Here is a 12,576-nt window from a genome sequence, read left to right on the forward strand (position 1 = left end):
ATATTTAAAAATTCCTCACTTCATATACTGTTTAAAAACAGATGCCCAGAAATTTGTACGTCTGACAATTCCTTTAGGACACAAAATCCTTTTTTGGGATTCTATCTGAGGGCTCTTAATTTCAAATCAGCATTCTTACTTTCTCTTATTCACTCTTGCAGGTATGGAACATGACTTTAATTTTTTTTCTTTGCAGAAATATGACTAAATAAATAACAAAAGCATCTATGGAAGTAAAATGTAAATAGCAGGAAATTTCAACAGGAAATGGTCAGACAAATTTATATTTTTTTCAAATGGTACTTTATAAAGGTATGCAACTTTCTGTAAATAATTTGGTTGCATTAAAGGAAGTTCTGTAACGTCAAGGGAACAACCTCTGACGGACTTGTTTCATGCTGTTTTTCCACTTTGAATTCTTAACTACAGGATGAATCCGCTGTGATTTTTACTGCTAGTGTAAACAGAACAAACAGTGAAATTTTAAAATCACATTTATTTTTAATACAAAATCTGTTGCACTATTACAGAAGTGAGCCTGTATGTTTACCCCCACATGCACAGATAATTCAGCATCTACAATTAAATAAGAGCAAAATTATATTTCTCTTTTACCAAAAACGTTGGCAAATCCTGTTAAGAAATGTTCTCTTTGTGCTTTGTAATTAATGTTCATATAACTAATTTCATATTTCGGTTCCCATTAAGAAAACTGATCAATGGAAAACTCAAAGGTGTGAAAGAAGCTTATTACAGCTGGCTTACATTTGGGATTACTTCAGTTGTGCTTTACCTACAGTATATACATGAAAGCTGCGAGGTGTTTTATGGGCTAATGTAATGCACTGGCAAAAGCTCTGAGTGGTTCAATTAGGAATCTGCAGTAAATGAGCAGAACAGTTCACTACTCTGTTTTCACAGCAAAAAAAAAAAAAAAAGTAGATGCTTTAAAATACCATGCACACCATTGGCTATAGTACTTCTTACACAGTACAACATAAGCTTTCTTGGTTTGTTTGTCTGTAACACCTAGAAGCATATAGCATCTACGCTTTAAGTGTATTTACAAATTCAACAAAATATCTACATATAAAAAGCTTACTTAAAATTAAACTTGATGCAAGTTATGAAAAACCAATTTATTGGCAAATGAAACTGAGCATTCCTTCAACCATAGGTTGTTATAAAAATTTATATTTGGAGGTAAACATTTGATTGATATAGTATGCGATAAAATACTTTTTTAACCAATAAGGGTAATCCTTTACAAATAAACCATATTCACACTTGTCAGATTGAATCCCGTGGTTCCGAGCGGTAACCCCCACACTGCTTCAAGGTGTAGATAATTGCAAAGCTGCCACACTGCTCAGGCTGGGACACAGAGGGAAATGTGCTCTCGCCAGTGCAGTCAGCTGGCTTGGGTTTTTAACAATTTATTTTACAAGAGCTTATACCTTGCTGTGTTAGTAAATAATTTAACTCTGTTTGTGTTCTGGGGTGGTTTTTTTGGTTGTTTTTGTTTTTGTTGTAAATATTCTAAGGCCATGAAAACGTTGTGCTGTAACTGTGTAGAAAGCATTTATTTTATTTTAAAGGGGAAAAAAACACATGCTCTTCTTTGTGTAATTTAAAATATTTTAAACTTTCCATTTTTAGCACAACAATTTCATAACACGTTATTTTTTTTTACATTTTTCCTTTATTTGGCAATGACAGTAGTCCGCTAATCACAGTTTACTGCACCAACTGATTGAGTAGTGCAGCGCATTACGGAATGCATGTTGTAAAAAGGCACTGAATGTACTCTGCCCTGTGTCTTCTGGAATATTTTCTCTCATTTTCGAAGTTTTACTTTCAGTGACTGTACAAATTCCAAAATGCATTGCAATGCGTATCTTTTATGCCCTAAAATCAATTCAACGTGTTTTGATGTAAAAATAGAACACTGTACTGCTGTAATACTTGATAGATTAAAAAGGCTATAAAGTAATAGGAGCAAAGAGCAGATAATAGGGTCTCATTAAGCATCAGCAAATGCAAGTGTCATACTTAAATCATTTAGCGATTATATACTGTACATATTGTTCCTAACTGTCTTGCAAAAAGACATGATAGCTAGACATTAAGTCACCAATTTCACAACAATGTCCACAAAGACATTGAAGTTCTATATAATACTACTATAACACTTTGACAATGGGAATGAAATTCATATCCAGGGATTCAGCAGAGGACTGCGTAACAAATTGTCAAACCATGTTTTTATAGTGTAGACAAGATTACCTGTGAATTGTGTAGCTTTTCTTTTCCCATGCATTATACTGTATTTTCAACAAGAAACAAAATTACAAGTTGATATTATTGTTTGTGTCAGTTCCTTTGAAAAAAAGTAAAAATACCCAAGTTTTGAACAAAATTTGAATTTTGTATTTTGATTCATACTAACATACCATTTCCCGTGTCATTACGCTGTGTATTGACCTGCATATTCTCATAGCATTAACACCTGGTGGTGAGGAGCTCCATTACCTGCGTGTTCATAGTATGAGAAGGAAGATGTGCAAGTGCTTTAAACAAACTGAACATACAAGGGGATCGAGTTCTGTGGTTACACAAATGAATTCATGGCATTTACAGGAGAAGGAGCCTCAGAGCTTTCATTTCCTTCTGCAGGTTCTTTCTCTTTTTTCCCACTATATTGTCCAATAAAGGAGCCATCCTCATTGAACTGACCATTTACACCTTCTCCATAGTCAACTAAACTATCATCACTGTCTTCTTTTTTCACAGTTCTGTCTGAAGGTGTCCGGCTTCCTTTTTTTAGAGGTTTATGGTCCTCTGCATCACTGGAGACACAAACAAACAAACACGGAATTAACGGATGTATTATTTATTAAAACAAAGTCAGCCATGCATGCTGAGTTTATGAAAAGCATGTGTGCAGCCCAATAACCCTTTAGTAAACTCACATCACATTGTAGAGAAAAATCAATATGATGCAGTTCACATGAAAACATGGCATAGGAATGGTTTAAACAGAGAATGTCTTCAGTGGAGGGAGGGGGGGGGTTGTGGTTTGTTTTTTTTTGTCTCCCCATCGTGCATGACTTTTTCAATGATAAGACCTGGATCCTTGGCTTGGAAGCCACTCAGATGGAACTGCAAGCATTAAAAAGTGGGTTGTAAAGTTATAAAAAAAATAATTTGTTTGTTCTCCAAAGTAGCAAGCTTATGATGTGCCATGAAGTTAGTCTGTTAAACTTCTTAATTTCTTTGACTCCTTGAACATCAATGGAGAATGAATTTGGTTAAATGAAGTATACTGATTTTCTTTACTAGTATAAAGAAAATAAAAGTGCTGCATTTTGAAATAATTTGTTACATAATGCAGGCCAGACTTGCAACTTTCAACCTTACCTTTCAAGAGACCTACATATTCCATTAAAAGGGTGCAGAAGAAACAAATGAAAATAGCCTAAGAAGAAAAGCAAAGTCCATATCCTGATAGTGATCAGTATTTTATCAATAGTAAGTTGCTCTTAAAATTGTTAAAATATTTACTGTATTACAGATAAAGCAACAATTTAGCTTACAGTCTAGAACTGAGGAGTTGAGTGCATGCTTATTCTTTTTCCTTTCTTATCAGATCTACCTCTCTACCCTACTGCATAACTGATAACATTCTGACAGTGATTTGGAGGACAACAGAAAAAGGAAAGAAAGGTAGGGAGAAGAGATTTCTGTAGCAAAGTAACGTGGTCTTTCCTTGTCAATGGAAAAGCTGCAGCACCATCAGCATCCTCAAATAAATTTGCAGCTGTGGTAGGTTTGTATTTCATGAAATAGATGTAGTTGGGCTGTTTTCAGAATCCTTTACATTGCACTTCAGTTTCAAGATGAAGATTTCAGCAGCAGCTCCAAAGCATTTTGAATTAAAAACCACTACTGCCAGTTGCACTTTTGGGTCCCGTTATTTACCTTGTCTTAAACAGAATATGTGACTTTATTTGCATATAGTGTACAAAAAAAAAGTAAGTAGTTTGGGGTTTTTGTTTAGACTCACCACTTCTGGAAATATAAAGAAAAATGTATAAAATATCAAAGAAATGAAATTAAATTTTACAATTTCCAGAATATTAGATGCATATATACTCCACAAATTCTTTTAACCCTCTAATTCCTAAAAATCAGTACCTTAGTTCTTCAAATAAGCCATTTTCTTTTTTTCCTAATTAATATCTTTGAACACCCAGAGAAACCATATATATATATATATATATATATATACATCTGCAGAAACCATATATATTTATATGGATGTAATATATATGTTACATAGCATGTACAAAGTCACACAGATCGTATTGTTGCCTAACAAAAGCCTTGTTGAGAAACTATTGCTAGAAAACCATTACACCTATTTTCCATCAAGCTGCTTCTCCTTATCACCTTTTTTTGGCTTTAGAAGATCACATTCTAAAAGAAGGATGTCTCTAATGTGTATATACTTACAGAAAAAGCATACCAGAGATTTTATCATTCTGTGTATACATCAGAAAAGAAATGGTAGAAATATCTCTTTTATATACATGTAATGACACCTCCATGCTCAAAGCACACACAAAGGCAAGATGTCTGAACTTGACAGCATCAGGCTTGACTTTTTAGTTATTGGTGTGTACAAGCCACAAGGAAAAATATTGTGTGATTGATCTTCTGTGCTCGCTGGTGCTGCAAACATACAGGCCAGCAACATCTAAACAACTGTACTCCAAAATATCAAGAATCCAGCAGCAAAGTGAAACTGTTTATAACACTGTAAACACAAAGATTACAGAGACATTACTGAAGAGAGTTCATTTAGGACGGATGCTATATTTAAAAGGCTGAAAATGGAATTGAATATTTAATACTCACACAAAAAATCGTTTCCCCATTGCCCTCATCAAAGGGTATTAGGAGTTATTAAAACAGGCTATACAAGTCAAATGAAGACCAGACCCTCACTTTGAAATAGTAACCAGTCCTTCTCTCAAAGCAAATCTGCTTTCTGGGTAAGACTATTAAAGAAAAGACATTGATGTATGATTTGTTGTTTAATTTTAGGTCAATAACTTCATAATTATTACATCATAATATGCAGGAATGAAAATAAATTAAAACTGCATTTCTACCATATTTAAAATATGAATTATGAATTTCTGTGCAAATATTCTAAAGTATGACTCTATCCAGTGTGACCCCAGCCAGTGTAATTCACTAGGCTGAAATAGACATTAAATAAATAATACACCATTATTATATATACTGTATTAAAAGTACCCACATTTTTGTGTTTAATCCAATAAAAAGCTTGATTTTCCTTTATAATTTAGATAAATTTGAGTATGGGAACTTCTGCTTTGTGTTGCTCTTATAGTTTTCTTCTTTATATTTTTGCAAACAAAGTTTATTTATAAGGCAAACAATGAAGAAATACTTACACAGTTGTTTGCATTGTGTCTGTGATTTTTCTATATTTTAATAAGGATGTGGAATCTACTGTCTCTATAATTAAAACCTGCAGATTTACCCAGGAGTGTATCTGCATAGAGGTGGGTACTGCTCAGAGAGCACAGTCACAGCAGATGCAAAAATCAAATGTGAACCTGGGGATTTCTTTCCCTTGTTGCACTACACAAGTCCAGAGAGAGGTTTTGCCAAGACTCTGGCAAAAAACCAAGTGGAATTACCCAGGCTGCTTTCCGCTCCGCGTTCAGGAAAAGGAAACATATGCCATGGTACCATTTATTCTTTATCAAACTGTATTATGACTCCTGTATTAGATTAATACAATGTTTTGGGTGGAAAAAAAAGAAATTGAGGAAGAAAGAGGAAAAAATCCTAACAAACAGGAGAGGGAGAAAAAAGTGAAGACATCAATGTTTTGGACAGTACTTTTGTTACCCTGGGGGTGCAAAACAGAGAAGGCGCTCTGGTGCTCTGGGGAAACGAATGTATTACCTGTTTGCTGCCAAGAAACAAACTGCAAAGCTGCTGAATTGCATTATGAATATGGGTGCCCACATAGCTAAAGAACACTTTAGGCTGTAGAATATATAACATTATATTGCAAAAACATGTTAAAGCAATACATTTTGATTTGGTACCTTCAAGATTTGCCAATCTTGCTTAAAGTTGTTCATAAAACTATTCCAAAATGCAATCAGGATAAAAATAATTTCTTTTAGTTTCTGTTTGTGGTTTTTCTTGCTGATTTTTATACTTACCTAATGTAATATTGTGATATAAAAAATAAAGTGCAAATTGGGTTGACTAAAATTACAGTGGGAAACTGAAGAAGTTTTTGAAAAGTGTCACGTATGCAGTGCATACAATTAGTAGTGAGAAAACAAGACTGGAAGGGAACCAAACAAACAAGATGTCAGAATGGGTATGAATTCCATATTTAGATCAGACAGCCATGGAAGTTAAGTGTAGTGATACTTTTACTACTTTTTGTTGTATAAATAAATTCCATACTAGTAGCTTTTTAAGGATGAAAGTTTCTCAGTGAAGACTCATATGTACCAATCATTTTGATAAGTACTGACATGTACCACATACACTTCTTGCCCTTTTAGTAAAAACAGTATTTAATATTAAAGCATACTCTAAAAGCATGACTTAAATATTATTCATGAATCATTGCTAATATTTGAATACATGTTTCTTTTTCTTTTTATTGTAATGAACAATATCAAACTTGCATCTAATTGTTAAGAGAGATAAGAAGTACAAAGGTAACAATAATATAAGTGCAAAGTACAAATTTATTTTTTTTAAAAAGTACTTCCATTTCACAAGCTCACCAGTTATTGAGAGAAATATGTACCTTGAAATCTCCTTTCTTCTTTCAACTTTTCAATTTTTCTTCCTTAGATATGGGTACATGCAGCAACCAGTCAGAATGGGGAAGACAGTTTTACGATGCCTCTGCAGTCCAGCAGGCAACTAGTTCCCACTAAACTTTGCCACATTCATGGACATGCAAAAAGACTCAATATACAGTTAGCAATATACTACTTTTCCTTACAACATAACTGTCATATCAAAGGCAACAAAAACCAAACAAAATGGATAAAACATCCTGAGCTATGGAACGCAGAAAGAGGATGCAGATGAAAACTGTTGGCAGTAAATTCCTTTTTCTGTGCCCTCAGGTCAATAGCCCAGAAATGTTGCAGTATAAGCAGTCATGTAAAGCCACAGAAGTACCTTTCACTAGGGCTTCCCTGCACACTCCAGGGCAATCTCTGCCCTGATTTCTGCTCACACTTCTAACTTGTTAGGACTGTGCAGGTGACAAATGCTTGCCCTATAGACTTATGCACATGTATCAATCCAGATATCAAGCCATTTTAGTATTTCTTATTTAGCTAAGACTTAAGCACATCTATATTAGTCTTCTGAGTAGTTTTTCTTTAACATCTCTGTAATACTCAATCTTCAATCCTGGTAGAAGCTGGAAAAACTGGGAGGTTAAGCTCTAGTTTAAATGGCAATGTGTTGAAAAAAATGTTGTTAGTCAAAGAACCTGACTTGCTCCTTGTGAAAATTTTAAAGAAAAATTTGCTTGAGAGAAATTTAACCAACTTTCCACCCTTTCTATTTCTGGTAGAAAATTATACGAAGGGAAATCAAGTACTGATTTAAAAAGCAATCATACAGATACTCAATAATTAAAATAAGAACTGTCAAAGAAAGTACATGTGTGTAATTTAGAACACAGCAAGACTAGTGCCAAATCCAGTTGGACTATTAAGTTTTTCAGGCAGTCCACTGAGATAATCTCTTGTGCTAGAAGGGACCAAGCTTAGAATTACAGTGCTGAGGCACAAATCATGGCTAGGTCTCTTTGGAAACACACCCAAGCTGCACTAAAACTTAAGCACAAGAGAAAAAAATAGTTGTAGTTACAAACCATATTCTCATTGTTAATCAACCCAGAACAAGAAGGAAGAGTGATACATTATCTAGCAATCTCAAAACTCTCTGCCAGAAAGTCTCTTGTAGCATTTCCAAGAATTTCTAGGAAAGATACTGTGTGTGTCAAAATGTTGAAGAAAAGAGGCAAAATAATTCAAGAAAATGTGCAAACATCCTTTGTTACCACACTAGCAGTCCTACTATTGGAGTTGCCTTGTCCTGTTTTGTCTTCCTAAGAACATTCTGCAGACTGCTGCAATTTTGTCCTGCCCTTGTAGTTAACTAAAAAATGCAAGCTTCCAGTCTCATCCTACCTATAAACACATAGGTCTGTAGCTGTTATAACTGCTTAATTTCTCTCAATTTAGGGACCAGGAGGGAAATTAGGCTGATGTACAGACCTGAACAGGAGCTCTGTATAATCTTTTATTTTAATTTAAATAAATATATATCTATCTTACTTATTCTGCTTCTTGCAGTTGCTTGGTGTAAGCATTGACTGTCCACAATTTACTATCTCATTGCAGTTTGCTAGAGGCACTGTTTTCCCTTATTATGTGAAAGTGAAGGAATCCAGTCACAGGAACATAGTGTACACAGTCATTCCATGGTTCTTGAAACATCTGCATTTCCTAAACCATTATTTCCTTATTTAGTTTGATACGGTAGAAAAATCTGATGTTGGCTGGTCCTGCAGAAGGGATGCTCTTAGATGAAGTTGAGGAGTGCAAAACTTCAAACAAATCCAAGCCATCCGAAGACCACTGAGAAGCCTAGACATGGAATGTGAAAAAACCTCCCCTAAAATTAAGAGCTGTCATTTATCTAGAATGTATTAATTACTCATCGAGATCTAAGCAACTTAATAGTTTTAATTTTATTTTGAAACAACTAATTTTCTGAGGACTGGGCTTACTTGTTCAGAAATATTGAAACATTTCCATCTTTCACTCTTCTCAGTTCCTGAGAAAGCAGGAAGCAAGTCTGTGCTCTTAGAAAGTTCCTCTTGATGGTCTGGTGTCTCTCTGAGAGTGAGATGTCTTTTTGTACTTGGCATGGAATGACTGTGAGACCTTATACTTTCCCTTCCCTCCTTTGAACTTTGGAGGAGAACGCAAGGAGCTCAGACACTTGTGAGGATAAGAAAAGGAACAGCTTCCCACAGAGCTCTTTTTTTTCATCTGATGTAAGGAGCATTTGTGTTCTGAGAAATCCTTCATGATCTGGACTAAGGATTCACCAAATAGCTTGCCCCCTGTGTATGGCAAAGACAGCAGTTTACATTTTAGATCTAGCAATGAGGTCCAAGGACGCAGCCATATAGCTCTCCAGGCTACAGTGAGGCATGCCATATTTTTAACAGTGAGTCTAAGAGAATCCTCAGCTGCATCATGGATAAAATTAGCTGCAATTTTACATAGCCTGCGTTTCCTCTGCATGGTAGCAGATGGGAACCGTTTCTTTTTGAATTTGGCTTGTTCTTCCTCCAACCATATAAGTAAAGCCTTAGAAGCATAAGTGCAGTAGATAGATACTCCAAGCTGAGCTGCAACTAGCTTGAAAGATCTTTTAATTGCTTCCTCAATCTTTTTGTCAGTAGGATCTTTAGGGAGCGCATCTCTATTATCAGGCACTGACAGTACAGAATCACCAGTAACCAATGCTCTGTCTACCTCAGGCAAGGTCCCCCACAAAGCAGCTTTTTCCCCAGGAAAAGGATAGAGTTTACGTAGTACTGCTGGGACTTCATGCTTGGCCTCAGGATTACCCCAAATCCTGCAGACAAGATCTTCCACAGCTGAATGGATAGGAAGTGCATTATCTACCTTGCCTTCTTCAGAGGGGATCAGCAGTTCTTCTGAAGCACACTCAGATTTGGAAGATTTTAGCATTAACACCCTCTTTATGTGTTTGAACAGATAATTCTGATTCTCCATGTCAAATTTACGCAGAGGATCTGGTCCTTCTTTATCTTCTGTAGGGGACTCAGATGCCACTTCCCCATCTTCATGGGCTGACTCAACCTCCAAGGAGGCCTCGTCAAGCTCAGGTTTCTCCTTCCCAAAAGCTGTTTGATCTTTTAAGCTGTCCATACGGTCAGACTCAAAAGTCTGGGAACTGCTCCCAGATGCTTCTAAAGGAGCCACTGGAACTTCTGTAATTGGTACCCTGGGATGCTTTACTGAATGGGACCTAACCTGTGCCACAGATGTTATACTTTGTCTGGCTGCTGTCAAAGCATCCTTTAAGACAGTAGCTAGCTCAGGCACAATTACAGATTTCAATAGTGAATTCTTTTCAGATTCAGAGAAGTGAGGAGCAGTAGAAGGTCTTACCTTCTTGGGGCAGGAGCTCTCAGTGTCTTCTGAATCTGAGCTGCAGTCTGGGGTCTGGCTGCACCAGTGCTGGAGAGAAGAATGCTGCCTTGCCAGTGAGCCACCAACTGAGTTGCAGCTGAGGGGTTGCTGGAAAGGGGATGGCTGTCCTGCCTGAGAATCTGAGCCCTTCTCCGACCCCATTATCACTTGCTCAGAAGCATGATGTCTAGAGCCATGCCTGTACTTCCATTCGTCTGACCTCTTTTCCTCTTGGCAGAGGGAAGCAGAGACACAACTAACCCTTGTCAGCTCTGAAGACTGCCTAGCCCTCCTCCTGGTGTAGGAGGTCTCTGATCTGGTGCTGGAGTATTGATCCCCTGACCTTCTGAAGAAGTTGGATCTGTCAGATCTCACAGACTTTGCTTTGGTACAGACAGGGTCTGCTTCAGGAGAATTGGCACAGCTACCTTTTCTTTTCTTTTCCTTGTCCAGTTTCTTTCCTGTCCAAGCAGACATGGACCTGAAGTGATGAAAAAAGTTCAAAATACTCGAATTCCTAAATCTCTCAAAAATTACATTTTTTTTCAAGGGAAACCCTATACCCTTTGTCCTTAAAGAAGCACTGCATCATGTGAGGCAGACAAACTGGGAACTGAGTGACTGCAGTGATGCTGGGCTGCAGAGAGGGTGGCAAGATATCTTCTGTAATCTGACTGGTTGCTGCTGCTGCCCTGTCTCTAAGGAAAAAAGAGGAAAGCCCAATATAGACTAATTACACATAAATACATTTTAGAAGGAGTTTTAGCATGGTACATAGGACGAGCTCTTTTATGTTAACAAGTCTGAAAGCTTGGCATGCATCTACCCATATTCACCAGACATGATGTGGATAAATGCATTATAAAATAATTTATAAAGCTCTAGATGATTCTATAGACTAACTCAAGCCACTTAAATATGGAGGCATAAATTCAAATCTTGCTACAGATCCCACAAAGACTTCCATACTTATTCCAGGCCTGAGAAAAGATGTATTGAGGTCATATGATTTGTACAATTCTGTACAAAGGTCAATTTCTGCTGCTAGAAGTTCCAAGTATCAAAAACCAGTGGAGCAATAAAGGAGAATGAAAACTGGAATGCCCAGGAAAACTTAGACAGTACTTATTTACCTCTGCTTCCAAACATTGCTTCACACTTCTCTTTTTATCAGCTGAATTTAATTAATTCTTATGTACTAATGTACTGTAATAAAATACTATTCTGAACTCATTAATTTAAGAACAGAGTATTGTATTTTTTCAATCAAGGGAAAATAAACAGAAACTGCTCTTTGGCATTCAGAACTGTACATCTATTCCTGTTAGATCAAGATGTACATTTCCCTTCTATGAAGAAGCTATGGCAACAGTATAGATCCGTTTTGAAAAAAACCCTTTTTTTTTCAATGTACATTTGTAAATGTCAAATCTTAAAAATAATAAAGGGCTTCTATAATGCTTATGACACAGAAATGCACTACAAAATCTATTACATCACCCATGTAGAAGATAATGATATTGACCTATTTAGAAAATAATAACATTATTTTCTACACTAACCAAAAAACAACAAATAAAATGCTGCTTATTAAATAAGCTATACTCATAATCGTTACATGAACAGACTTGCCAAGGCATGCTTTTGGTAATGCCAGGAGATTTGGTTAGATTGCATTTACAATAAAGGAAGAGAATCAGGAATAGGAGCTGTGTTGCATGCTTTGAAGCTGCTTGCTATGTATCTTGTACTGAAAAACTGAAAGGGAGATTTGTTTTTTCTTGTAGGACATGCCTTCACCTCTATGTATAACATCACTTCATTGTTATTGGATTAGATGTTAGTACTGGCACCCATTTTAAATGTTTGTTTTCAAGTCAACTTAACAGTAGATTGTCTTTACTAGGCTTCAACTGGAAATTTATTTTCAAAAAACCATAATGCTAAATGTGCCCTAACAGAAAGGACACTGTATCTATTTGAACTATCTGAAAGCTGGCTTTGTAGATAAAGATTCCACACTTTAAGACAATTGTGTTTGAAACTGGATTTCACCCTGTACTAGCAGATCGCTTATACTAAGCTTGGATAACTTCTTTTCTAATTCTGCGGTTGAAATGCTATCTATAGTTCTATATAACACTGGATACAGAATCTCTGACACAGAAAAGTTAGTTTTGAATTAATAAGTGTGATACTATATACAGGACACGTGTGACATAACAGTGAACGTGACAAAGCACATCAG

The 12,576-nt window shown here is 36.1% G+C and overlaps 2 protein-coding genes across 51 annotated transcripts in view; both read right to left on the reverse strand.

Annotated features, from left to right (window-relative positions):
- Positions 1 to 476: 476 nt before the first annotated feature.
- The window catches only part of NRCAM (neuronal cell adhesion molecule), a 152,184-nt gene continuing 140,084 nt past the window's right edge, over positions 477 to 12,576 (reverse strand). For 25 of the 50 annotated variants that reach the window (XM_039385392.1, XM_039385388.1, XM_027710861.2 and 22 more), the window contains 2 exons: positions 3,421 to 3,432; positions 477 to 2,849 (listed from right to left, as the gene is read on the reverse strand). In XM_039385392.1, the coding sequence (XP_039241326.1) occupies positions 2,612 to 2,849; positions 3,421 to 3,432 (250 nt within the window). In that variant the 3' untranslated portion in view covers positions 477 to 2,611. Of the gene's footprint in view, positions 2,850 to 3,420; positions 3,479 to 12,576 lie in introns of those variants that run through there. The other 25 variants (XM_039385431.1, XM_039385390.1, XM_039385416.1 and 22 more) reach the window with 2 other exon arrangements.
- On the reverse strand, positions 3,485 to 12,576 carry LOC120322480. Its single transcript, XM_039385434.1, has one exon. The coding sequence runs from the start codon at positions 10,803 to 10,805 to the stop codon at positions 8,964 to 8,966; it is 1,842 nt and encodes a 613-aa protein (XP_039241368.1). The 5' UTR covers positions 10,806 to 12,576; the 3' UTR covers positions 3,485 to 8,963.

Source organism: Pipra filicauda, unplaced genomic scaffold, assembly GCF_003945595.2.
Source record: "Pipra filicauda isolate LSUMZ 115617 unplaced genomic scaffold, ASM394559v2 scaffold40_size4127951_pilon, whole genome shotgun sequence".
Lineage (NCBI taxonomy): Eukaryota > Metazoa > Chordata > Aves > Passeriformes > Pipridae > Pipra > Pipra filicauda.